This window comes from Hemicordylus capensis, chromosome 14, assembly GCF_027244095.1.
Source record: "Hemicordylus capensis ecotype Gifberg chromosome 14, rHemCap1.1.pri, whole genome shotgun sequence".
NCBI lineage: Eukaryota > Metazoa > Chordata > Lepidosauria > Squamata > Cordylidae > Hemicordylus > Hemicordylus capensis.
This window is the reverse complement of record NC_069670.1, coordinates 5,671,395-5,698,476: the sequence shown is the minus strand read 5'-3', so window position 1 is coordinate 5,698,476 and position 27,082 is coordinate 5,671,395. Positions and strand designations below refer to the sequence as shown.

The following is a 27,082-nucleotide window of genomic DNA, read 5'->3' as shown; positions in this document are numbered from 1 at the left end:
GGCGGAGGGGGTCGCAAGGAGGTGCAGCCCCCTTGCGCCCCCTTTCATGGGGGGATTCGCAGCCGCTCTGCAAAGGGAAGGAGACGGATTTCTTCTTCTCCCCACCCGGCAGCAGGTCCTCAGAAGCAGCCTGGAGGAGCCGGAGATCTTTCCTCTGCTTGGGGGAGAAAAGGCGCCCCCCGCCCCGCAAAGCTGCCACTTGGAGGCACGATGGCCCTGCCCCCCCCCATCCCCGTGATTGGCTCGCTCTCTCCCTCCCCACCGCCACCTCTCCAGCCCCAGCCTCTGCCCCTGCTCCTTCCCTCCGTCTTGCTCCCGAGGAACAAGGCACAGCCGGGCCCCCCTCGGCACAGGAGAGCCCCGATCCAGGCGCAGAGAGTCGCCGGCGTGCCCCCAGGAGGAGCTCCCGTGGATGCTGGAGGGAGAGGAGCGAGGCCGAGCCAGGAGGGCGTCATCCCCACATCAGGTTGCCGGAGCAGCGGCAGCAGAGAGGTGGGCCTGAGAGGAGGGGGGTGCGGGGAGGGGGGCGAGAAGGAGCAGGCGCGGGCGGGGGGGGGGGGCGGCGGCTGGCTGAGCCTTCCTGGGAACAAAGAGCCAGAGTTGCGCCCTGGATCCTCCCCGGGGCTGCTTGGAGCCGGAAAGCCGGTGCCAGAGGACCGCGATCGCTGCTGCAGGGGAGACTGCGAGGGTTTCCAGCAGAGGCGAACATCAGACTCGCGGCTGGGCTCTTTGGCGAAAGCGGGAGGTGAGCAGTCAGACCAGAGGCAGCCGCACAGCATTCTGGGGAGGGGGGAAAGTGTGTGGGGGTGTCTTCCTCCGGGGGTCTCCCTCCCAGCCCTTTCTGCAGTGGGAAATGTCCCCGCAGGAGGGTTGTGAGGAGTGCAGCAGCCAGTGCAGCTCTTAGCTACCTGAAAGTCCTCCCAGCAATTAATATTCACTTAATCCCCGCCGCCTTGATTTCTCCTACGATTTAGGAACATCCGGAAGCTGCCATATACTGAGTCAGACCCTTGGTCCATCTAGCTCAGGATTGTCTACCCAGACTGGCAGCGGCTTCTCCAAGATTGCAGGCAGGAGTCTCTCTCGGCCCCATTCACATGTCTTAAAAGAGTGTGTGGTAGCCAAAAGAGTGTGGCAGGGAGTAAGCAAGCTGTTAAGAGTGGCCTGATTTGGAAAAACAGACTTGGGAAGAACTAGCCTCGGGTTTGAGCGATAGAACCTCTTTTCGAGGTCCCAGAAAGAAACCTTCAAGGAAACGGGACGGAACCGGTGCCCTCATACTAGGGAATTGGAACGTTCCCCTTCTCGTAATCAGGTTAGTAAACTTGTATGTCATTTATGCAATGCTCCTGCATAGGAATAGGAAGGGAAGACGCGACCAAGAGGTTCACGCAGATGAGACAGTAAATCTCTTCTGGAAAAGTTTGTACAGTTATGTGCAAAAAGACAAGAGTATCTCTTCTAAACAGCCATGGGACAAATTGTGGAAATGGACGTCAGACGTAACCCCCCCCCCCCGATTACCTGATGTGCCTTGAAATCCCCCATCCCCGAGTTACAGTACGGCCTGCATATACTTCATAACCTTGTGGGTTTCCAAATCCTTGTGTGTAAATCTTTGTAGATATCTGATGTACAAACAACCACTTTGTATATAATTGTGCTTTGGCAACGTACTGTATGCTTTGGTAGTTTGTTGGTTCAATTAAAAAAAATCTTGTCCTATTAAAAAAAAATAAAATCTTGTCCTATCTTGGAGATGCTGCCAGGGAGGGAACTTGGAACCTAGATGCTCTTCCCGGAGCGGCCCTATCCCCTGAAGGGGATTTCTTACAGTGCTTTCATTTCCATTCAAATGAAAATCAGGGCAGACCCTACTTAGCAAAGGGGACAATTCCTGCTTGCTACCACAAGACCAGCTCTCCTCTCCAATTTGCTGCCGCCCCCTCCACTTTCTCCTTTTTCTTATTTGGCTTCACTCCAGCTCAGGGAAGCAATGGTAAGGCATGTCTCACAATTTTGCCTCCCTGATTTCCTTCTCCAGGGCGTTTCCCATATTAGACCATACCTCAGGGTCATGGCGTATCTGCGAAGTGTGCTTCCGTCCTCTTAATCTTCCTAAGTTACTACCTTGAAAAGAGAAAGTTTTTCTCAAGCATCAGCTAACTACAGGTAGAACAATAATAACATTAATACAATTGTCATTCACAGAGAAAAGGGGAGGGATATAAAAACAGGACTAAAAAAATGTTCTCTGACAACCCCCAGAATCCACCAGTCTTCTAAGATCTACTTGAAATCTTCTTCTGCCTTCCCAAATTAATCCAGTCAATTGATTCAGTTGTTCAAACCTTGACCACTTATCATCCAAATATGTTTGGTGATTTGGTATGTTTGTAATCCCAGATAGCCCAAATAATTCAGAGCAATCCAAAATTGTTCTCCAAGAAAGAAGAAAGTTCCATCCTAACTAGATCTGTTATTTTCCAAATGTGTTTTTTGAGCTCCCTCTTGTGGCAAAAATAAGACAACCAAGACAACAAGGGTTAACTCTGCAACATTTATTGATATTTTTATTTCCAGAATAGACCAGTAGCTTCCTAAAAGAGTGTGTAAATTTCTTTTCTTTTAAAAGAGAGAGAGAGAGAGAGGAATAAAAAGCCCCATCCAAAAATTAATCCTTAGATCTTCACTAACCCTTGATTCCAACTGAAGTCTGTTTAAGAAGTTCACTTCAAGGTTCACTTCTGTTCCAACAAAGATAAACAGACTGTCTTCGTCTCTCCATCTTGGCATATCTCCAAATTTGTCAGTCCTTTTCCACTCTGACCTTCCAGCCATGAGAGAGGCAAAGCACTTTTAGATGATTTCTGATACTTCTCCAGTCTCTCCCCCCCCCCTTGACTTTCACTTTCTCAGTTCACTCCACTCTCACCTAGCTCATATATCTTTCAGTTTGGGACTGTGCTCAAGACAGCCATTAACGAGAAGGGGGAGGCGGACGGAAGTACTCCACGTATGGTCACTGCCATGATATCAGGTCGAACACAGAAAAAGAACCGTCCCTGAGAATTTTGTATCTTCTATCTAAGAACAAGAGGGGCAGTAAGTCCAAGATGCAGATCACGATCAAATGAGCAAGACAAAAGCTCATGACCGACTGTTTCAACGTCGCCATTCCCACAAGGGCACAATCTCTCCAAAAAAGCAACCCTTCTAAATCTTCCCTCTAATACCACAGAGGGCAACACATCTAGCTGGGCTAGCGTCAGGGCTCTTCTGTGGGTTGGATATGTCCGATTCTGCAGATAGTTGACTGGTGTACTTTCCCCTAAGGATTTAAACAGGTTTCTGCGATTAACAGGCTTTGTTTGGAGAGGATTTCCAAGGTAGCTGAATCCAGAGTCTTCTCTTGGGTCCTGGGCAGCTCCGGAGGTGCCTAGAAATTCTCTAATGAAAATGCTGACAGTTTTCATTCTTTGTGGGAGGCAGCCGGCTGTTGCTCCAATGCCACAAAGATATTAATAATGGGGAATGCATCCGTGATTCTCTCAAGGTCTTTCCCCCTTAAGAATGCTTCCAAACTGCTTACCAGCTTTGCTCCCTGTCCCAATTTACTATTAGAGCAGCCAGATAGCAGAAAGTGAGCTGGAGACAAAATACTTCAGATTACTAAAATTGAGCAGTCCTAATAATATAGAATTTTTTTTTAATCCAGCAGAGAATACTGTGAGAGGGATGTGACCTCACCGCCATCTGATCTCCTTGGCAACACTGTAAGATATTCGCCAGAGGGGATGGGGCTGCTCTGGGAAAAGCACCTGCCTGCTTGCATGCAGAAGGTTCCAAGGTCCCTCTCTGGCAGCATCCCCAGATAGGGCTGAGAGAGACTCCTGCCGGCAACCTTGGAGAAGCTGCTGCCAGTCTGTGAAGGCAATACTAAGCCACATTTATCAGTGGGCTGACGCAGGATATGGCAGCTTCCTATCTCCTTAAGTCTCCTTTTCTATCCAAGGCACTGACCAGTTTTCTCTCCTCCTTCCAGCAGGTGACAGTTGGGAGAGGAACAAGGAGGGGGAACCCTGCAGAGGATATATGGATGGTGCCTGATGGGGAAAAAGGGAGCACAGACTAAGAACTGGAGCAAAATGTCAGAATCGAAGTTTAAAAAGTAACACAGAAAGCAAGAGAAAAGAGCCTGTGGCATCCATGTAGGAAAATATTCATTTCTGGAACAAGCTTTGAACCCGAGTAAGAAATGCAAGCAGGGGAGAAATTTTATAAATGTTTGGAGTGTGGGAAGTGCTTCAAACAGAGAAGAAATCTTATTATACACCACAGAATCCACACTGGGGAGAAACCACATAAATGCTTCGAGTGTGGAAAGAGCTTCAGCACAAGTGGGCATCTTACTCTACACCATAGAACCCACACTGGGGAGAAACCACATAAATGCTTGGAGTGTGGAAAGAGCTTCAGCAGGAGTGGAGATCTTACTGTACATCACAGAACCCACACTGGGGAGAAACCACACCAATGCTTGGAGTGTGGAAAGAGCTTCAGCAGGAGTGGAGATCTTACTGTACATCACAGAACCCACACTGGGGAGAAACCACATAAATGCTTGGAGTGTGGAAAGAGCTTCAGCTCGAGTGGAGATCTTACTGTACACCACAGAACCCACACTGGGGAGAAACCATATAAATGCTTGGAGTGTGGAAAGAGCTTCATGCAGAGTGCACAAATTACTGTACACCACAGAACCCACACTGGGGAGAAACCATATAAATGCTTTGATTGTGCAAAGAGCTTCAGCTCGAGTGGAAATCTTAATAACCACCAAAGAACCCACACTGGGGAGAAACCACATAAATGCTTGGAGTGTGGTAAGAGCTTCAGCATTTGTGGGAATCTTAAAAAACACCAGAGAACCCACACTGGGGAGAAACCACATAAATGCTTGGAGTGTGGAAAGAGCTTCAGCACAAGTGAAATTCTTACTATACACCACAGAACACACACTGGGGAGAAACCACATAAATGCTTGGAGTGTGGAAAGAACTTCATTCGGAGAGGAGAACTTACTGTACACCACAGAACCCACACTGGGGAGAAACCACATAAATGCTTCGAGTGTGGAAAGAACTTTAGCACGAGTGGAGGACTTACTGAACACCACAGAACCCACACTGGGGAGAAACCACATAAATGCTTGGAGTGTGGAAAGAGCTTTAGCCAGAGAGGACATCTTACTAAACATCACAGAACCCACACTGGGGAGAAACCACATAAATGCTTGGAATGTGGAAAGAGCTTCAGTCAGAGAGGAGAACTTACTGTACACCACAGAACCCACACTGGGGAGAAACCACATAAATGCTATAAGTGTGGAAAGAGCTTCATTCAGAGAGGACATCTTACTAAACATCACAGAACCCACAATGGGGAGAAACCACATAAATGCTACGAGTGTGGAAAGAACTTCAGACAGATTGGATCTCTTCCCATACATCATAGAACCCACACTGGGGAGAAACCACATAAGTGTTAGGAACGCGGAAAGAGCTTCTCTCTCTCTTCACCCCCAATATAATTTGAAGACTTGACAGTTGGCCCCAGAGCCTGGCTTGCTCCTCACCCCTGCAAGGAGCTGCAGCTGAACCAGTGGAGCTTATCATCATCATCATTATTATTACATTTATATCCCGCTCTTCCTCCAAGGAGCCCAGAGTACTACATACTTGAGTTTCTCTTTCACAACAACCCTGTGAAGTAGGTTAGGCTGAGAGAGAAGTGACTGGCTCAGAGTCACCCAGCTAGTTTCATGGCTGAATGGGGATTTGAACCCGGGTCTCCCGGTTCTAGTCCAGCACTCTAACCGCTACACAGTGCTGGCTCTTTTAGTCAGCCGGGAGGCAGAGAGGAGGACCCAGGAACGCCTCCGGGGTCCCCGGCAGGGTTCGGGGGCAGGCCAAGGGGCTAGGAGATGCCCTAATACTTACCCTCTTGCAGAGCCCTCCTGCTGGTGGAGGGACCTGGGCAGGCATCCGACATGCAAAGGCCTATACAGCATGCAGGAGCAACCTGTATCAAAGAGAAAGACCAGCCCGGTCCAAACCTGAGGCATATCAGCCTAATGAAGTGAACCTTGCTCAGTCATGCCTGCATGAAAACTGCTTGCAACTGTGGCATAGACACCTAGGACACAGCAGCTATGAGTCAATCCAGAACATGAAGGAAAAGGGATTAGCTGATGGCATTGATTTTGCACCATGTGACATTGTGACTAACTGTGTTTGTTGTCTTGAGTCCAAAGCAGTTAACAAGCCATTTCCTAAGCAGTGTGAAAGGAAGACCAGAAGACCCCTGGAGCTGATCCACAGCAATATATCTGGACCACTACCAGCAACCATAGGTAATCACAAATATTTCTGGACAATCACTGACGATAATACACAATATTCAGTTGTCTTTCTACTAAAGGAGAAATCACAGATTCTCGAGAAACTCCAGGACTCCGTGGCCATGGCAAGCAACAAATTTGGGTGGAAGCCAAAGATCCTGCACACAGACAATGGAGGAGAATATATGTCCAGTGCCACACAGCAGTTCCTGAGAGAACATGGAATCATGCATCAAACCACGGTAGCTTACAATCCACCCCAAAATGGAGCCTCAGAAAGAAAGAACAAAAAGCCTCCTGGATATAGTAAGATGCATGCTTGCTGACGCAAACCTCCCACAGAAACTCTGGGGAGAAGGCATCATGACTGCTACATACATACAAAACAGAATGCACACAAAGCCTACAGGAACAACACCATATGAACTTAGGCATGGTCATAAGCCGTCCACGACACATTTGCGTGTCTTTGGGAGCACAGCTTACTCATACATCCCAAAGGAGAAAAGGACTAAGTTAGGTGTTAGGGCCACAAAAGGGATTTTTGTAGGCTACTCAGCGCAATCCAAAGGCTACAGAATCCTGGATCCTGACACCAACAAGATAACCATAAGCAGATCGGTGTATTTTGATGAGAATGAAAGAGCTACATCTTCAGAGGGGGCCTACACCGAAGCAAGCAACCAGACCAAACATCCTGACGACTGGATTATGCTTCCTCAGAGGAATCGATCTCAGAGGAATTGAGGAGGAGGAGACAGCAGATCCAGATCCAACCACACTCGACACAGAGACCTCCAGTGATCCACCAGATGCATCTGAGATAGTGGGAGAGACCACAGAGGGTGAGGTGAGGTGATCAACGCGCTCAAGCAGAGGTGTTCCAGCCCCGAGACTGTCCTACCTCGCAAGAACGGCAGAACAACCAGAACACTCATCATGGGAGGAAATATCCCAGCTACCACAACCAGAAGCCCAGAAGTGGAAACAAGCTGCAATTGAAGAGCTTGAGGCTCTACAGAAAAACAAAACCTGGACTCTTACTAAGTTACCTCAAGGAAGGAAAGTTATAGGCTGCAAATGTGTTTTCAAACTCAAACATGATGCTGATGGTGAGATTCAGCGCTACAAAGCCAGATTAGTAGCAAAAGGATATTCACAGAAATATGGAGAAGATTATGATGAAACATTTGCACCAGTGGTTAAATATACCACAGTAAGGACTCTGTTAAGTTTTGCTGCTAGCAAAGGAATGCATGTTGAACACCTAGATGTGAAAACTGCATTCTTGCATGGCGAACTAGAAGAGGACATTTACATGCAACAACCACCAGGTTTCTTACAGGAAGGCAAAGAGGACTATGTATGCAAACTGCAAAATAGCATTTATGGTTTAAAACAGGCTGCCAGAGCATGGAACACAAAACTGAATAATATGCTGCTTCAAGCAAACTTCAAAAGAAGTGAAGCGGATCCCTGCCTGTACATGAAATTCATAGATGGCAAATGGACCTACATTTTGGTGTATGTTGATGATTTGATTCTTGCCTATGAGAATCCAGATGACAGCAAGGAAATAATGCATCATCTGAACAGAGATGTAGAAGTCAAGCAACTTGGCAACATTGCACACTACTTGGGCATTCAAGTACAAAGAGAGAAAGATGGAAGTTTCCTCATCAACCAAGAACAGAAAATTAAAGACTTGATAAACCTGCTCAGACTGGAAGATGCGAATCCTACACCAACTCCAATGGAAGTGAACTACATAAAGCAAGAAGATCAAACTGAGCCACTATCTGACAACCACAGATATCGTGAAGCATTGGGTAAGCTTCTATACATTAGTACACTCACTAAGACAGGTATTAGTACCGCAGTTGGCTTTCTTTGCAGAAAGACTGCACCACCAACAGTCAGGGACTGGAATGCGATTAAGAGACTTGTTAGGTACCTAAAGGGTACTGCACACTTTAAGCTCAAGCTATCACCTAACAGTCAACCAAAACTAGAAGCATACGTAGATGCAGACTGGGGTGGAGACCTAACAGAAAGGAAATCCACCAGCGGTCACATAATTTTCTATGGAGATGGAGCCATAAGCTGGTCAAGCACCAAGCAAGATATAACAGCATCATCAACCACTGAAGCAGAATATTTATCAGCTGCACAGGGCTGTCACGAGATACAATGGCTGTGTCAACTACTGAAAGATCTAGGTACAGATGTACCACAGCCCATACCATTGTATGAAGACAACCAAAGCTGCATTCAACTCTCCAAACAAGAAGATGTAAAGAGGCGTACCAAACATGTTGATGTGAAGTATCATGTAGTGAGAAGTCTGCAAAAGGATGGATTAATCAAGCTGATCTACTGCCCAACAAATGAAATGCTTGCAGACATACTCACTAAGCCACTACCAAGACCCTGCTTTGAAAAGCTGAGAGAGAAAATGAATCTTGTGAACTGAGTGATGAGACATCGAGAGGGGGTATTGGAAGTGAAGGACTATGCACTGTCTCTTGTCTCAATGACATAAGAGGACAGACTAGTGAGTCAGAGGGCTAGAGGGTCAAGGCATTGGTCATCCCTTCTCTACTGCTCTGACACTATCCCTTTGGAATGTAGATTGCTACTCTCAGGGGACTTCCTTCCTTCCAGCCGCTTCCTTCTTCTCTTCTCTTCTCTTCCTGTTCCTTCTATCTTGCAACATGCAAGCTCCTCTCTCCCTGCACCATGTGTGCAGAGATGCAGAAACCATCTCTCTGCATCCAGCTAGCTAGCTAGATTAGAGATCCTAACTCCTCACTTTCCTATCTAGAATGGAGTTCTCTAATAAAAGCCATATATATTGATTTGAAACTATGAACTGGCTCCAAGTTACTTTACTCTCAGCATACACGCATGCCTTACCAAATTCGACTGTGTTGTTCCTCTGTGCACTCTGCTATAATGAAAAAGGGATGTTCTTAGCAGAGAGAATTCCCAACAAAAAGAACCTATAGCAGGAACTATCCAGAGCATGTACGATCTGCTCAGATTTCCTGGGACTCTTCAGACACTGCACACGGACACTGTCCACAGCAAATGTTTCACTTCGGAGAACGTCTACAGTGGCCCATTTCACACTGCATGGCTGCTGAGGCGCTGGCGTCTACAGCTGACACGCAAAGCCAACGGAGTTGGACCCAGCCGAATTGACAATGGCCGCATTCGCACATCACGCGAAACTGCAATTAAGCGGGGCAGAGGATGGAAATCCGCAGCAAAGGCGCCCTGTGGTTGACATTGCCAAATGCCAGTTTGAACCTTCGATTCGTAGTCAGTTTGGCCAGCCCAACGTGAGGTGGAAGAAGCTGGTGGAAAGGCCATGCCTGTCCCATCACCGGAGCTGAGCAGGTGAACTCTTGGCTTCCGACTCCAGGGGCGTAACTACCATTAGGCAAGGGGAGGCGGTTTCCTGGGGGCCCCACTGCCTTGGGGACCCCCCCAGAGACACCTCACATGACTCCCCATTGCCCCCTGCCCAGCCCCATGTCCCCTCAGCCTCTTGCCCTCTTTGCCCTCCTCTCTCCTGCTTGTCCTCCTGGCCGGCAATCGAAGCAGCAGGGAAAGCTGCAAAGAGCTCCTTTTCTCCCGGCCTCTCGGCTGATTGGCGGGTGGGCGGGGCTTCCAGGGAGGCCTCCGTGTAGGCCTCAGTGGAGCCTGAACTGGAGTCGGCTTGCAGGGAGGCCCCAAGCAAGGAAGGCAGGCAGGAGGCAGGGAGGCAGAGTGGCCCCCACAGCTCTCTGCAGCAGACCCTCTGCCCAGCCCAGCATCTGCCAGGTAGAACGTGAACTCCTTTTGGGGGTCACCCCTCTCCCCCGGATATATAGGGATCTGCTTGCCATAGGGCTTTGGGGGGGGAGGGGGAGACTGAGAAGTCTCTGAACATTTAATTTAAAACAGCTTGGAAAATTGGCTGGCTTAAAAAACTATCCAAAAAGTCCTATAAGGGGCTTGTTTCGTGGCAGAAAACTATAAAAACTTCTGGAACAATATTATATTAATTTTATTTATTCATTCATTCTTTTATAAATGCACTTTTGTTCAAGTTGGTTTGCAACCCAGAAGGTCTGAGTGAGAACTGGGAAGCATGTGTGGTGCTTTTATTTTATTTTATTTTTCTTGTGTGTGAACTGCTCCCCAAGAACCCGCAGGGACTTCAGGGTCAATCTGGCCAACATGTGAATGCAGCACCTCCATTCCCGAGGAGAGGTGTGTTAAAGGGCTTTAAAAGCCTCCTGTGAAGAACCTCCTGCAATCCAACTTGACTGAATTGGTTCAGAATTCTGAGAAAACATATATAGGCTCACCCTGCATGGTTGAAAGTCTCCTTTGCTAATCTGCAGCGAGGGGGCCATTTTAACAATTAGTGTTTCTAGTGTGTTCTGGGCATTAAAAGTAGCAAAAATATATAGTTCTCAATGTATATCACTATATATTGTGAAGTGTGTGTGTGTGTGTGTGTGTATTCAGTGAAATGTATTTCTAGGCAGCATACTTATTTTGAAATATCATACTTAAATCCTTGGGGGCCTGGGGTGTGTGGAGGCCCTGGACTTTGAGAGGGAGCCCCATTTTAAAATCTGGTCTCTGGGCCCACTCCAACCTGGCTACGCCCCTGTCCGACTCATCTGTGTGCAAAGTTCTTGACTAAACCTGAAAGTGCACACAGGTTCCATTTATGCCATATACAGGCAAACCTCTGAATCTGCAGGCAGAAGTGCTCTTACTGGTTTTGCTCTGCTGTTTGGGGACTGAACTGCAATTCTTCCTTGACAGTTGTCACCTGCTGCTTGTGTGTGTGTGTGTGTGTGTGTGTGTGTGTGTGTGTGTGTAGAGTGATAACACAGTGTGGGAAATTGGTGACACAACTATACCCCCGATCTGACTTGTGAGCCATTTCTTTGAACCATGGGTAAGTCTGTTTTGACCGACACACCCCTTTGGGGGGACAGTCTGGTTCGAACTCCGATTGCCCAGACCAGGCCGGCTCGGTGTTGAGCCTGACCCGAAGCGAGTCGGTTCACACATCTCTAATGGCTGCTTGTTTGATTAGATCTGTTAACTGTGCTTCTTGTGACTGAGATAATTTTTTTTTTAAAAAAATACTAGCCGGATATAGAGGGTGAATATATAGAATTCCCCACCCACCACTTCCTGTTCATGGGGTGTAATAAAGCCTTCATGGGAGGATGGTACACTCTCGTTTTCAAATGACTAAATTTCCCTGCGGAAGAGGACTTGATGGAAAGCTCATCTCCTTGCCTTTCTAGAGAGGAGGGTGGAGAACCAGATGAACAGGGCCCAGAGAGGCTTCTCCTGCTCTCCTTTATATTCTTCGAGGTACAAAGTGAATAGAACAACTTGGGGTATACCAAGCTCTGAAAGGGCCAGATGCTGAGCGAGCTGGACCAGTGGTGTGGCTCAGTAGAAGTCCATTCTAAAATCTAACCTAGATTTTATTCTTCACACTAATAGGGGAGATGATGGTTGTTTTCCTACCACTGGCAATCTCAGAGTGTGGATGGACCGATGAGTTGAGATTTGTCCTATAATGTTTTGCTGTTGGTGTCTGGATCTATACTGCTTAGTGTTGTAATTCTGTTTTAATAAATTTACTTTGAATTTTTTAAAAAATCATAAGGCTGCCATGCAGCACAACAGAATGCCAGCCCAGTAGCGTCATTTAAGTCGTACAAGCGCACAAAGGCGAAATGCATCCCAAAGGGGAGGCAGAAGTGTAAGCCCACTGGAAATAAATGGACTTGCTCTGGTGTGATGCAGTTTATACAAATGGCACGGACGCAATCATACGAGGCAGACGTTTGTTTGCACTGTGTGTCCGCCACCATCTTTGCCTTCGGCCCACAAACAGGCTTTGTGAAATTGATTGTTTTTTTAAAAAAAAGGTTCTAAAATGTTTTGTTTGGTACTGTGTTTTCTATTTTGTATTGTGATTTGTTTGTTTTGTGTTCTGTGTTTTGACTGGAAGCTTTTATTGTTGTGCTGTTGTGAGCCACCTCAATAACAAGTCAAAATTGGTTGAGGCTGCCTAACCGTATCTTGGAAGAAAAGGCTCCTGAGCGGAGGCCGTGGCCATCAGGGCCCCGAGGCTTCCTCTGTCTCCTGATCCCTGCTTCCTTCCCTCTCTTGCAGGTGTTCCTGAGAACCCCAGCCCTGTCCCCCCTCCTGCTTTCCCCACCCCACTCCCTACCTCCCCACCCCACCTCCCCCCTATGCTCCACACTCCCCCTCCCAGTCTCCCCCTCCCTCCCCCTAACTGAAAAGACATCACCCGCAGCCCCCTCCCCTCCCCTCCCTGACCTCTCCACCGTAGTAGTCGAGCCTCAGGAGACCCCCTCCACCACATCCTCCTCCACATCCTCCTCCACCTCCAAGGAAGAGGTGATAGTGGTGGAATTCTTCAGTGACCTCCAGGACCAGGCCACGGAGAAGGGTAAGTCCTGCTCCCCTCAGCCCCTCCCCACACACCCAGACCCCTGCAAGGGGCATCCGGGGGGAGATTTCGAGGCCAGCCCACGGAATGGACCCAACCCTCGTCTTGCCCTCTCCGCGGCCCCCAGTCCTAGGAAGAGACCTTTGCTCTGGAGTGGATGCCGGTCAGAGCTTGGCCTAGGGAGGCAAAGCCTCAGGCTCCGTATGGCAGCTGCGTTATGTGGGCATCGTGGCAGAGAGAGCCTCGATCCAGCCTCCCCCATTTATTTCTGACACTGGCCCACCCAAAGAACATCCCCGCTTGGCAAGCAGAGAGCGGAGACCGTGGCCATCAGGGCCCCGGGTCTTCCTCCATCTCCTGATCTCTCCTTCCTTCCCTCTCTTGCAGGTGGTCCTGAGAACCCCAGCCCTGTCCCCACTCCTGCTTCCCCCACCCACAGACCCCAATCCCTACCTCCCCACCCCACCTCCCCCTTATGCACCCACCTCACCATCCCAGTCTCCCCCTCCATCCCTCTTCTTCTAACGGAGGACACATCACCCCCAGTCCGATCCCATCCCATCCCTGACCTCTCCACCGACCTCTCCACCTTAGTATTCCAGCCCCAGGAGACCCCCTCCACCACATCCGAGGAGGAGGAGGTGATAATTTCGAGTATCTTTTTCAATGACTTCCTGGGCCAGTACATGGAACCCCAGGAGACCCCCTCCACCACATCAGCATCAACTGTCAGCACCTAGGTGATGGCGGCAATGGACCTATTGAGCGACCTCCAGGTCCAGTACACAGAGAAGCGTAAGTACAGCCCCCCTCAGCCCCTCCCCACACACCCAGACCCCCCGCAAGGGGCATCCGGGGGAGATTTCGAGGCCAGCCCTCGGAACGGACCCAACCCTCGTCTTGCCCTCTCCGCGGCCCCCAGTCTGGCGAGGCCACGCCAGAGGGGGTCCCGTTTGCTCTCTCCCTCCCAGAAAAGAGGATCAAGCGTCTCTCGGAGATCTTCATGGGCTCCTTGGGGACCCTGCAGTGGCAGATCGTCTACGCCAGGAAGAGAATCGAAGTAGCTGAAGAGCGTCTGTGGAGGGAAAGAGCAGCAGGTAGCTCCACCATGGCTGCCGGGGCCCCGGATGGCTCTCCTTGAGGATCTCTTGCTCTGGGCAAAGGAGCCCGATTGAAAGAAGAAGGTCGTCTGATGGATGAGTGGCAGGAGGAGGACAGGCCACCGGCCTCCTAGGCACCTGATGGAGCCCACAGCCTTATCTGGGGGGCCTCTGCCAGCCACCTAGGGAGGGAGGAGGGCCATGGCCTTCAGGTCCTAGCCACACTTCCTTGTCCTAGGAAGAGACCTTTGCTTTGGAGTGGATGCCAGTCAGAGCTTGGCCTAGGAAGGCAAAGCCTCAGGCTCCGTTTGGCAGCTGCGTTATGTGGGCATCGTGGCAGAGAGAGCCTCGATCCAGCCTCCCCCATTTATTTCTGACACTGGCCCACCCAAAGAACATCCCCGCTTGGCAAGCAGAAAGCGGAGGCCGTGGCCATCAGGGCCCCGAGGCTTCCTCCGTCATCTGATCTCTGCTTCCTTCCCTCTCTTGCAGGTGTTCCTGAGAACCCCAGCCCTGTCCCCCCTCCTCCTCCCCCCACCCACCAACCCCAATCCCTACCTACCCACACCACCTCCCCTCTATGCTCCCACCTCCCCATCCCAGTCTCCCCCTCCCTCCCTCTTCTTCTAACTGAGGACACATCACGCTCAGCCCGCTCCCATCCCATCCCTGACGTCTCCACCGACCTCTCTACCATAGTCGTCCAGCCCCAGGAGACCCCCTCCACCACATCCGAGGAGGAGGAGGTCATAATTTCAAGTGTCTTCTTCAATGACTTCCCGGGCCAGTACACGGAGCACCAGGAGACACCCTCCACCACGTCAGCATCATCTGTCAGCGCAGAGGCGATGGCTGCGATGGACCTCCTGAGTGACCTCCAGGTCCAGTACACGGAAAAGCGTAAGTACAGCCCCCCTCAGCCCCTCCCCACAAACCCGGACCCCCACAAGGGGTTCATCCAGCGGGGAGATTTCGAGGCATGCCCACAAAACGGGCCCAACCCCCATCTTGCCCGGTCCGCGGCCCCCAGTCTGGTGAGGCCACGCCAGAGGGGGTCCCGTTTGCTCTCTCGCTCCCAGAAAAGAGGATCAAGCGTCTCTCAGAGATCTTCATGGGCTCCTTGGGGACCCTCTCCTGCTGTTGCTCCCCCGCAACTGGGATTGAGAGGCATCCAAATGATATACCCATGCAAATCATCCGCGCTGGGAAGGCAGTCTAACCTCAAAACTAAGGAACCACAGTGCAGCCATCTTAATTCTCTCCCAACACTGGAAACTAAGGGGTAATTCCCCCAGCATCTTTCTGCATAAAGAAATAACTTTTGCCTCTTAAGGAGTAAATTTGCTGCAGCTGCTGGCATCTTACTCTTCCTCCTTTAGAGAAACCTAGATAAGAGGCAAGGGATGGGAAACAGAATAAGCTATGAATATCGGATGTTGGGAAACTGATATGAGTTAAGGGATTGTCCATTGTTTCATCCCAATGTCAGCAAAAGTGGATTTGTGCTGATGATTGGCTTTGGATCTGTGCTGATGATAGGCTTTGCATTCCTTCTAAGACTGTTGTTACACGATGATAAGATGACTAAGCCACACTCTGTATAAATACTTCCCTGTAACTGGGGGTCTTCGCTCTCGATTTGGGTGCGCCCCGAAAGCCTTACTTGCTAGCAGTAAACATCCCATAAGCTTTTCCCTGTGTGTGTGTATTATTTGGCGTCATACACCACCCAGACAAGAACCGGCTTTCGCGGTTATATCACAACCCAGGGAAGGTAAAACCAAGGAAGGACAGCTTTCACAACCAGTCCCAGGCAGCCCTTGGGTTGGGTCCCACCCCTGCCCCACCGCCATGCCAGACTGTACCTGAAGCAGGTGAAGCAGCCACCTATTTCGGCAAAAGAAAGCAGGAGGACAAGACCAACTAAATGTCTCTTCTGACAAAGGCAAGGATGGCCAATGAGCCTCCTCTGGCGTAATCCCTGCAGAATTCCCTTAACTGCGGTGAGGTCACCAGATCCACTAATGGCCACGCTGGCATGTTGAGGTTTGAAATCCCACCTTGGGATGCAGCTCCCAGTCCCCAAGCACCAGGGCAGGGTCAGCCCTTTCTGCCCTCCCTGCTCCCCACATGGTTTCCCCCTCTAATCACACACCCTTCATCCTCTTGCTTAGGAATGCCTCTGCAGAAAGGAAGCCCTCCTTCGCATCTGGAGGCCATTCACACCACCCAAATCTCGATCAGACAAGTGTCCTGCCCAGGTTTGGGAGCTGGGTGTGCTCCCCCTTTTGGGTGGTGTGGGAGGAAAGAGCCAGGGAGGAGGAGGGAGAAGTGATGGTGTGGAATCCAGGGAGGAGGAAACGCTGGGGAGATCAGCTCTTCTCCCAACTCTGGTCCAAAGCTGGGTATGAAAGCTGGTTAGGATGGTGCTGTCTTAGTCCTGCTTAGCGTTTCCTCCTACCTGGATACCACACCATCACTTCTCCCTCCTGCTACCTAGTTGGAAAAGGCTCCCCTCACAGGGCCAAAGCAGCCCCCCAAATGGGCTCCCCCCACCCCAATCCAAGCCTCCAGCTGCTGCTTGGGCTCCTGGTGAGAAAGGAGAGGCCTGGAGAAGAAGGTTTGGTCTGCAGTGACCTCTGCTGGCAACCAGGGCAGACATGCTTCCCTTTCCGAGTTGGTTTTGTGTTTGCAATGCTTGGGTTGGGTCTTCACGGTCAAATTTTGAGGATTCCTCTAGCCTCAAAACAGTGAGTTCTTTTTCCCGGGAGGTTGAACTTACAAGTTCAGCTTTTTTTTGTTCTCTGTTTTTCTCTTCTTAATGGTTTGTCTTCACAAGACCCAAATGTCATGAAAGGAGACTGAGCAGCCCAGAATGCCACTGCAAGGGGCCAGAATTCAAGGGCTTCCTTGGAACAAGGGGTCCCGAGGAGGGACACCCACCCCTCATTTGCAGGGCTTAGGCTGTATTCAGATAAGGCTGAGGCACCAGAGTCCTTTGAGACAAAAGAGAAGGGGGGCCAAGCTGAGAGCCGCCAGCCATTGTGGGACTACAGCTCCCATCATCCACCCCAACTGCAATATGGGACAATAGGAGTGGCTTCTCCAAAGTTGAAGGCAGAAGATACAGGGAGAGAACTTGCGTTCTTCTGCTCTCCCCAGAGCGGCCAAATCCCCCAAGGGGAAGATCTTCCAGTGCTCACACATGTAGTCTCCCATTCAAATGCAGACCAGGGCAGCCCCTGCTTAGCAAAGTGGACGACTCATGCTTGCGACCACAAGACCAGCTCTCCTCGTCTCTTCCCCTCACCCTTCTGCTTAATGCCTCAGTTCCCTTTCCCGCTCCCCCACGGAATCATAAGAACAGCCCTGCTGGATCAGGCCCAAGGAATCCCATCTAGTCCAGCATTCCGTTTTGCACAGTGACCCACCAGATGCCGCTGGAAGCCACAGGCAGGAGTTGAGGGCATGCCCTCTCTCCTGCTGTTACTCCCCCGCAACTGGTACCCAGAGGCACCACGCCCCCGAGGCTGGAGGTGGCCTACAGCCCTCCGACTAGTAGCCGTCAATAGACCTCTCCTCCATGAAGCCATCCAAACCCCTCTTCAAGCCATCCAGGTTGTTGGCTGTTACCACATCTCGTGGCAGAGAATTCCACAAGTTGATTATGCGTTGTGTGAAAAAGTACTTCCGTTTGCTTGTCCTAGATTTCCTGGCCATCAATTCCAAGGGCGGACCCCTGGTTCTAGTGTGATGGGAGAGGGAGAAGAATTTCTCTCGATCCACTTTCTCCACACCATGCATGATTTTATAGCCCTCTATCATGTCTCCCCACAGTCGTCTTTTTTCTAAACTCAATAGCCCCAGGTGTTGTAGCCTTGCCTCATAAGAAAGGTGCTCCAGGCCCCTGAAACCTAGAGGCCCCTGAAATCATGAAACTGAGCCACCTCTTGAGGTCTTTCCCCAGATCTCCCCTCCGCCCACCCCCTAACCCTTCGAGGCAATCTGCTTGTGTGGTCCTTTTGTGTTACCCTTCTTTCAGTGCAGAGCGTGAGTGCAGGGGGTGTGACTCTGGATTTGCATGGGTGTGGAAAGGAAGCTGGAGCGACATCCTTCAGGTGTGATGCAGAGAGGGAGTGAGGATCTGGATTCTCTCTTGAGGTTTAGGCGGCTCTTTCCGTGTAAGCGAACAAATTATTCTGCCTGCCCAGCCCTGCCATTGCTTGCCTGGAGCAAGTCTAGCTCCCTTGCCTAGGTGCAGAATTGGCGTTGCAGAATGGTGACCTGGGCGTCATGAGTCCCGATTTTATCATTGCTTCCTTACCAAGCCCATAGAACTAATCCTTGTAAAACCTTTTCCTCAGATCCCCGCTTGGTCCCCTTCTTTCCAGCCTTCTCCCTTTGCCTCAACCAGGGGAATTCAGATATTTTTTAATGGGTGCAGAATGCTTTGACGTAGCCCAGAAAAAAACCAACCTGTGGTTTACGTAGCTAAACTCCAGTTTGAGCAAACTTCAGTAGTAAATTTTGTCACCCCAACATGAGGTTGGGCAGTGGTGGTGTTACATCTGAACATGGACGATGCCATAACCACAGTTTATGAGAGAAGAGCTGGTCTTGTGGTCGCAAGCATGACTTGTCCCCTTAGCTAAGCAGGGTCCGCCCTGGTTGCATATGAATGAGAGACTAGAAATGTGAGCACTGGAAGATCTTCCCCTCAGGAGATGGAGCCACTCTGGGAAGAGCAGAAGGTTCCAAGTTCCCTCCCTGGCAGCATCTCCAAGATGGGGCTGAGAGCTATTCCTGCCTGCAACCTTGGAGAAGCCGCTGCCAGTCAGTGTAGACAATACTGAGCTAGATCGACCAAATGGTCTGACTTGCTATATGGCAGCTTCCTATGTTCCTATGTACTGGGCTTCTCCTCATTCCTCCGGCTTGCTATGGGCTGTGATAAGGCAACAATGGCCATCAAACAGAGGATCCTCGACACGGAACGCCCCACAGATCTAAGTAGGGCCACTGGCTTCCTGGCCTCGGAGAGTCTCAGATTCACTGTCTCCCTCTCTGTCTATTTGACACAGTTGGAAATACCCGGCCACAGAAGGGCGTTCACCCTCGCTCACTGTCAAGCCCTTCCTTCTGCGGTTCTGGAAGGCAAATGCAGGAAGTTCCCATTTGCAGAAAGGCTTTGCCCTTGTGACTCTGGGGAGGCACTGGAAACCATTGAACATCTACTTCTCTCTTGCCCCTTTTACAAAGACACCCGGGACGAGCTCATCCTCCCTCTACTTTATTTATTTTGGCTTGGGATCTTGGGCAAGTGCACAATCCCCTTCTCTTTCCTTAATATAGAGATAATCAAGGGTGTGCACCATGGAGCTCCCCGCTAGTGACAGTTTTGGGCAAATATGCTTCTTCTCCCTTCTCCTCCTCTCCTCTTCCCCCTCAAATCTCTTTAAAGTTGCCTCTGCCTCCTCTTCTTCCTTCTCTCCTCCTCCTCCTCCTCTTTTTCCTCCTCCTCAAATTAATCTACACTCTTTAAAGCTGCCTCCTCCTCTTAATTCTCCTCCTCCTCTCATCTCTCCTCCTCACCTCCTCCTCATCTTCCTCCTCTCAATTCTCCTACTTCTACTCCTCTCCTCCTCATCATCTTCCTCCTCAAATTAATCTTATCACTCTTTAAAGCCTCCTCCTCCTCCTCCTCCTCCTCTTCTTCCTCCCCTGAATTCTCCTCTTCCTCTTCCTCTTCCTCTCCCCTCCTCCTCTCAATTCTCCTACTTCTATTCCTCTCCTCCTCCTCATCTTCCTTCTCAAATTAATCTTCACTCTTTAAAGCCTCCTCCTCCTCTTAATTCTCCTCTTCCTCATCTTCATTCTCCTCCTCTCCCTCCTCTTAATTCTCCTCTCCTCCTCCCTCATCTTCCTCCTCTCAATTCTCCTACTTCTGCTCCTCTCCTCCTCCTCTTCTTCCTCAAATTAATCTTATCACTCTTTAAAGCCTCCTCCTCCTCCTCCTCCTCCTCCTCCTCCTCCTCCTCCTCCTCCTCCTCCTCCTCCTCCAATTAATCTAACCACTCTTTAAAGTCAACTCACCCTAGTCCACCACTGCAGCTCAGGGTTTGTTCTAAAGTGCAGCTGGAGACATTTTGTATAGTGGGGAACAAAATGAAAAGTGGGAACTAGGTTTCTGTGCAGTTCGGAATATGGGAACAGTTGTAGAAATAGATGAGGGGAACCAAATAAATAGAAAAATAAGGCGATTGCTTTCAAGTTTCATAACTTTATATTGATAGTATTATTGGGACCAACTACTTGGATAGTCAAAAAACATGTATTAACTCTCAAAATCCTATATATAAACAGTATATGTAGGTATACAACACTTACACAACACTAAAAAAACCAACCAAACAGAAGTCTCCAATGACAGTACCTACCATGTGCCACACCTCCTCTCAAATTATATCAGTCACGGTTATGTTTTCATTTTCTTTCTCTCTTTCCAATTAGAAAATGTCTGGGAAGTGTTCATAAATTGGAGGTGGGAAGCTACACCGGCTACTTCTGTAGTTGGAAAAAGGGCTTTGAATAAATAGAGGTCATTCACACAATCAAAAACTGTGTTCTACCCAGGTCTGGGAGCTGTGTGTGCTCCCAGGTTTCAGTTGTGTGGAAGCAAGGTGGGAGGGAAATCTGGGTGGAAGTGATTGGGTGGAAGCAAGGTAGGAGGGAAACTTGAGTAGAAGTGATTGGGTGGAAGCAAGATGGGAGAGAAACCTGAGTGGAAGTGATTGGGTGGAAGGAAAAGCTACCCAGATTTTCCTCTTAACTTGCTTCCACACAATCACTTCTGCCCAGGTTTTCTTCCTACCTTGCTTCCACGCAACCGGAAATTGGGAGCCCACAAAGCTCCCAAACCCAGGCAGAACACAGCTTTTGATTGTGTGAATGACCTCATGGTCTGCTGCTGCAGCTGTGGCAGCAAAGTCCACACATTATGTGCTGAGCGGAGAAGGTCTTCCTGTGGTGTGTCTTGCTTTTGCTGCCAGACACTCCCCCCAACCACCTCACTCTCTAAACTAAGAAGCCCTCAATGTTTTAGTCTTTCACCACCGCCTTGGCTGCCCTCCTCTGACCCCATTCCGGTTTATCAATGTCTTCCTTCAAATGTAGGCTCCAGATCTGGGCACAAGACGTTGCGCCCACCGTCACACTTAGGTCTCCTCCCTCTCCCCCATGTGAGTGGCTGAGCACGCTGCTGATTGACACTCTGGGACGATTGCACCTGCATGCTTGTATGCAGAAGATTCCCACTTCCCTCCCTGGCAGCTCCAGACCGAGCTACCTAGAACCTTGGAAAAGCCGCTGCCAGTCTGGGTAGACAATACGGAGCTAGGGGGACCAATTGGTATGACCAATGGAATTCCCAACAAAGAGAACGTACAGCAGGAACTTTCCTCAGCATGTACGATCTGCTCAGATTTCCTGGGACTCTTCAGACACTGCACACGGACACTGTCCACAGCAAATGTTTCACTTCGGAGAACGTCTACAGTGGCCCATTTCACACTGCATGGCTGCTGAGGCGCTGGCGTCTACAGCTGACACGCAAAGCCTACGGAGTTGGACCCAGCCGAATTGACAATGGCCGCATTCGCACATCACGCGAAACTGCAATTAAGCGGGGCAGAGGATGGAAATCCGCAGCAAAGGCGCCCTGTGGTTGACCTTGCCAAACGCCAGGTTGAACCTTCGATTCGTAGTCAGTTTGGCCAGCCCAACGTGAGGTGGAAGAAGCTGGTGGAAAGGCCATGCCTGTCCCATCACCGGAGCTGAGCAGGTGAACTCTTGGCTTCCGACTCCAGGGGCGTAACTACCATTAGGCAAGGGGAGGCGGTTTCCTGGTGGCCCCACTGCCTTGGGGGCCCCCCAGAGACACCTCACATGACTCCCCATTGCCCCCTGCCCAGCCCCATGTCCCCTCAGCCTCTTGCCCTCTTTGCCCTCCTCTCTCCTGCTTGTCCTCCTGGCCGGCAATCGAAGCAGCAGGGAAAGCTGCAAAGAGCTCCTTTTCTCCCGGCCTCTCGGCTGATTGGCGGGTGGGCGGGGCTTCCAGGGAGGCCTCCGTGTAGGCCTCAGTGGAGCCTGAACTGGAGTCGGCTTGCAGGGAGGCCCCAAGCAAGGAAGGCAGGCAGGAGGCAGGGAGGCAGAGTGGCCCCCACAGCTCTCTGCAGCAGACCCTCTGCCCAGCCCAGCATCTGCCAGGTAGAACGTGAACTCCTTTTGGGGGTCACCCCTCTCCCCCGGATATATAGGGATCTGCTTGCCATAGGGCTTTGGGGGGGGAGGGGGAGACTGAGAAGTCTCTGAACATTTAATTTAAAACAGCTTGGAAATTTTGCTGGCTTAAAAAAAAAACTATCTAAAAAATCCTATAAGGGGCTTGTTGCATGGCAGAAAATATTAAAAACTTCTGGAACAAACAATAGTATATTTATTCATTCATTCATTCATTTATAAATAACTTTTATAAGTTATTTATAACTTATAAATGGGGGGGGTGTTTCTTGTCACACATTATTAGGAAGACCAACTGCTCGGAGAGGAGAGCTGGTCTTGTGGTAGCAAGCATGAGTCGTCCCCTTAGCTAAGCAGGGTCCGCCCTGGTTGCATTTGAATGGGAGACTATAAGTGTGAGCATGGGAAGAGATTCCCCTCAGGGGATGGAGATGCTCTGGGAAGAGCAGAGGGTTCCAAGTTCCCTCTCTGGCAGCATCTCCAAGATAGGGCTGGGAGAGAGATTTCTGCCTGCAGCCTTGGAGAAGCCGCTGCCAGTCTGTGGAGACAATACTGAGCTAGATAAGACCAATGGTCTGACTCAGTATATGGCAGCTTCCTATGCTCCTATGTTCCAGACCCTGCCAGGAAAATATTCCAATAAATCCTTGGAATTCTTCTGTACTGAACTGTCTCAAGACCTCTTGCTTTCCTGCTTTCTCACCAAACTGGTTTTGCTCTGCTGTTTGGGGACTGAACTGCAATTCTTCCTTGACAGTTGTCACCTGCTGCTTCTGTGTGTGTGTGTGTGTGTGTGTGTGTGTGTGTGTGTGTGTGTGTGTGTGTAGAGTGATAACACAGTGTGGGAAATTGGTGACACAACTATACCCCCGATCTGGCCTGTGAGCCATTTCTTTGGACCAGGGGTAAGTCTGTTTTGACCGACACACCCCTTTGGCGGGACAGGCTGGTTCGAACTCCGATTGCACAAACCGGGCCGGCTCGATGTTGAGCCTGACCCGAAGCGAGTCGATCCACACATCTCTAGCGGCTGCTTGTTTGATTAGATCTGTTAACTGTGCTTCTTGTGACTGACATAATTTTTTTTTAAAAAAATACTAGCCGGATATAGAGGATGGATCTCTAGAATTCCCCACCCACCGCTTCCTGTTCATGGGGTGTAATAAAGCCTTCATGGGAGGAGGGTACACTATCGTTTTCAAATGACTAAATTTCCCTGCGGAAGAGGACTTGATGGAAAGCTCATCTCCTTGCCTTTCTAGAGAGGAGGGAGAATAACCAGATGAACAGGACCCAGAGTGGCTTCTCCTGCTCTCCTTTATTTTCCTCGAGGTGCAAAGTGAACAGAACAACTTGGGGCGCCCCAAGCTCTGAAAGGGCCAGATGCTGAGTGAGCTGGACCAGTGGTGTGGCTCAGTAGAAGTCCATTCTAAAATCTAACCTAGATTTTATTCTTCACACTAATAGGGGAGGTGATGGTTGTTTTCCTACCACAGGCAATCTCAGAGTATGGATGGACCGATGAGTTGAGATTTGTCCTATAATGTTTTGCTGTTGGTGTCTGGTTCTATACCTCTTAGTGTTGTAATTCTGTTTTAATAAATTTACTTTGAATTTTTAAAAAAATCGTGAGGCTGCCATGCAGCACAACAGAACGCCAGCCCAGTAGTATCATGTAAGTCGTACAAGCGCACAAAGGCAAAATGCATCCAATGGGGAGGCAGAAGTGTAAGCCCACTGGAAACAATGGACTTCCTCTGGTGTGATGCAGTTTATACAAATGGCACGGACGCAATCATACGAGGCAGACGTTTGTTTGCACTGTGTGTCCGCCACCATCTTTGCCTTCGGCCCACAAACAGGCTTTATGAAATTGATTATTTTTTTAAAAAAATGTTCTAAAAATTTTTGTTTGATACTGTGTTTTCTATTTTGTATTGTTATTTGTTTGTTTTGTGTTCTGCGTTTTGACTGGAAGCTTTTATTGTTGTGCTGTTGTGAGCCACTCCAATAACAAGTCAAAATTGGTTGAGGCTGCCTAACCGTATCTTGGAAGAAAAGGCGTGCTTGTCAGTTGCTTTGAGGAATGAATGACAGACTGAATGAGACATCATCTTGTAGAGAGAAAGGCTTTCATGGCCTCCTCTCAGTCAGTCTGTGAAATCTGCCTATCGGGGAAAGGCTTGGCTTTCTCAAACTTCTCAGATCTCCTTGAGAAACAATGGAGGTGGATCAGGGGCCGGGGAGCCTCCTACCAAGGAGCAGTCTACCTTGAGCCAGGAAAGCGCTCCGGTGAGTAGCGCCTCTCAGAGCCTCCCTTGGCCCCGAAGGCATCTCCCAGGAGAGACGTTTCTGCAGCTCGGCTGGACCCAAAGACCTTTCCTTCCCACTGTGCCCAAAGAATACTCCGAGCAGTATATCTTTCTCTTCTTTAAAAACGAACACAAACCCTTTATTTTTTACAATCAATTTCTGCCGTGTCTAATTTCAATCGTATTATCTCCCACGTATCATCATTTCCCCTCCCCCTCCCCCTCCCCTTCCCCAATCAAATGCCAATCAAAAAGATCTATGCTAAAAATACAGGCTAAACAAAGAAATAAGTACATTGTGCCTCCTAACTGTCCCGATCAAGCCCATCTCCCCCCCCTCCGCCTTCTCCTCCTCCTCCACCACGGTCCAGCTGGCTTTTCCTGACCCGAATGTCCACTTTCTCCTCCACGCTGCAGAGCCGGCTCCTTAGCTTCGTCAGCTGCCGCCTCAGCCCCTTGACTGTACTCTGTGCCTCCTTGATGCTGGCAAGGTCTTTCTCGCCTGAAAGGAGAGGAAAGAGACCCTGAGAAGGGAGGGGCCTCTCTGCCCCCAGGCCAGGCCCTGCGCTGACCTCCGGGCCCCTCCCAGACTCTGCCGGGACCCTCACTTGCTGTCTCTCCTTCCAAGGTCCCTCCTAGTGGCCAGGAGGGTGGTTGGTGCAAAAGGCCGATGCACTGGAACTCCACCTCCAACCATCAGGAGGGCTGTTCTCAGCACAGCCGCCTGGTCTGCTTCATGGTGATCAGAGCCTGCTCTCCCTCCAAGGAGTTCAGCTTTTTATCGTCCCCAGAACCCTGAGAGGCACCTTAGGCTGTGCGATGAAGAGCCAGCAGACAGCAAGGTTGGTGGCTGAATGGGGTTTCGAACCCAAGTCTCTCTGGTTCTAAGGCTGGGGAACGGACCTGATGCCTGCTCTCCCCCACTTATCTGCTGCACACATTTCTCCCCGCTTGCTGTCGCCATTTTTGGACTCTTAAGTTCCACCCCAAGGATGGAAGAGGAAGGGGGCGTCGGGTGGGGCACTTCGGAGACTTACTCTCCTGCAGCTCGTGAATCTGGATCTCCGTCATTGCCTGCAGGACTTCATGAAGGTTGTGGAGATCTGGATCCAGAAGAGGAGGGGAAGGAGGAGGGGTGAGGAGGGGATGCAGGTGGAGGGGAGTGGGGGAGCTGGTGGGGGAGAGGGAGGGCAGGGAGATGGGCCCAGGCAGGGGCTGGGACGATGAAGAGGAGCAGGCATCAGCAGCAGGAGGAGAACCATCAGGTGGAGGAGAACCAGCCGCAGGAGGAGAACCAGAGGCAGGAGGAGAACCATCAGGTGGAGGAGAACCAGCCGCCGGAGGAGAACCAGAGGCAGGAGGAGAACCAGAGGCAGGAGGAGAACCAGCAGGTGGAGGAGAATTTGCATCACCATCATAGCCTTGGCGGAGATGACCTGCAAGAGAAGAGAGCAAAGAGGAGGTTGGAGGACATCTCAGGGCACCCCCAGCCCCTGCCCTCCCTGCCCCGCTTTAGAAGGTGCTTAGCTGCCCCCAGCGGAGTGTGGCCACCCGGAAGGAAGAAGATGCAGGCACAGCCTCAGGAAGCAGCAGCAATGTCCCCGCAGGCCTCCCTTCCCCAAGACTGGGCAGGGAACAAAGATTGGACTCCTCGGAGGGAGGGAAGAGGGAGCAAGAGAGCCATCCGGGGGCCCGGCAGCCATGGTGGAGCTACCTGCAGCTCTTTCCCTCCACAGACGCTCTTCAGCCGCTTCGATCCTCCTCTTGGTGTAGACAACCTGCCAGTGCAGGGTTCCCAAAGAGGCCATGAAAATCTCGGAGAGACGCTTGATCCTCTTTTCTGGGAGGGAGAGAGCAAACGGGACCCCCTCTGGCGTGGCCTCGCCAGACTGGGGGCCGCGGAGAGGGCAAGACGAGGGTTGGGTCCGTTCCGAGGGCTGGCCTCGAAATCTCCCCCGGATGCCTCTTGCGGGGGTCCGGAAGTGTGGGGAGGGGCTGAGGGGGGCTGTACTTACGCTTCTCCGTGTACTGGACCAGGAGGTCACTCAAGAGGTCTATTGCCACGGTAGCCTGTGTACTAAAAGAGGATGCCGTGGAGGGAGTCTTCTGGGGCAGGACTAGTACAGTGGAGAGGTCGGTGGAGAGGTCAGGGATGGGATGGGATCGGAATAGGGGTGATCTTTCCTCCGTTAGAAGAAGAGGGAGGGAGGGGGAGACTGGGATGGGGTGGTGGGAGCATAGGGGGGAGGTGGGGTGGGGAGGTAGGGATTGGGGTCGGTTGGTGGGGGAAGCAGGAGGGGGGACAGGGCTGGGGTTCTCAGGAACACCTGCAAGAGAGGGAAGGAAGCAGGGATCAGGAGACGGAGGAAACCTTGAAGCCCTGATGGCCACAGCCTCCGCTTTCCACTTGCCAAGCGAGAATGTTCTTTGGGTGGGCCAGTGTCAGAAATAAATGGGGGAGGCT

The 27,082-nt window shown here is 50.5% G+C and overlaps 3 protein-coding genes across 4 annotated transcripts; 2 read left to right on the top strand and 1 right to left on the bottom strand.

Annotated features, from left to right (window-relative positions):
* The first annotated feature begins 288 nt into the window (after window positions 1-288).
* On the top strand, window positions 289-5,561 carry LOC128337549 (zinc finger protein 420-like). The gene is made up of 2 exons (XM_053278669.1): window positions 289-492; window positions 4,046-5,561. Exon 2 carries the CDS (start codon window positions 4,259-4,261, stop codon window positions 5,549-5,551), a length of 1,293 nt encoding a protein of 430 aa, XP_053134644.1. The 5' UTR covers window positions 289-492; window positions 4,046-4,258; the 3' UTR covers window positions 5,552-5,561.
* A 4,361-nt stretch (window positions 5,562-9,922) lies between these two features.
* On the top strand, window positions 9,923-15,684 carry LOC128337550 (proline-rich protein 36-like). 2 transcript variants are annotated; one of them, XM_053278671.1, is made up of 6 exons: window positions 9,923-10,231; window positions 12,608-12,908; window positions 13,296-13,703; window positions 13,880-14,005; window positions 14,501-14,908; window positions 15,088-15,684. In XM_053278671.1, the coding sequence occupies exons 3-6, from the start codon at window positions 13,652-13,654 to the stop codon at window positions 15,225-15,227; spliced, it is 726 nt and encodes a 241-aa protein (XP_053134646.1). In that variant the 5' UTR covers window positions 9,923-10,231; window positions 12,608-12,908; window positions 13,296-13,651; the 3' UTR covers window positions 15,228-15,684. The 2 variants fall into 2 exon arrangements, with proteins under 2 accessions (XP_053134646.1, XP_053134645.1); XM_053278670.1 differs by lacking the exons at window positions 13,880-14,005; window positions 14,501-14,908; window positions 15,088-15,684 and having other exon boundaries at window positions 13,296-13,650.
* Window positions 15,685-24,855: 9,171 nt separating this feature from the next.
* LOC128337553 (cleavage and polyadenylation specificity factor subunit 6-like) lies at window positions 24,856-26,853 on the bottom strand. Its single transcript, XM_053278678.1, has 4 exons — window positions 26,634-26,853; window positions 26,333-26,458; window positions 25,656-26,054; window positions 24,856-25,120 (listed from the first exon to the last, which is right to left on the bottom strand). The coding sequence occupies exons 2-4, from the start codon at window positions 26,424-26,426 to the stop codon at window positions 24,924-24,926; spliced, it is 690 nt and encodes a 229-aa protein (XP_053134653.1). The 5' UTR covers window positions 26,427-26,458; window positions 26,634-26,853; the 3' UTR covers window positions 24,856-24,923.
* Window positions 26,854-27,082: the final 229 nt, after the last annotated feature.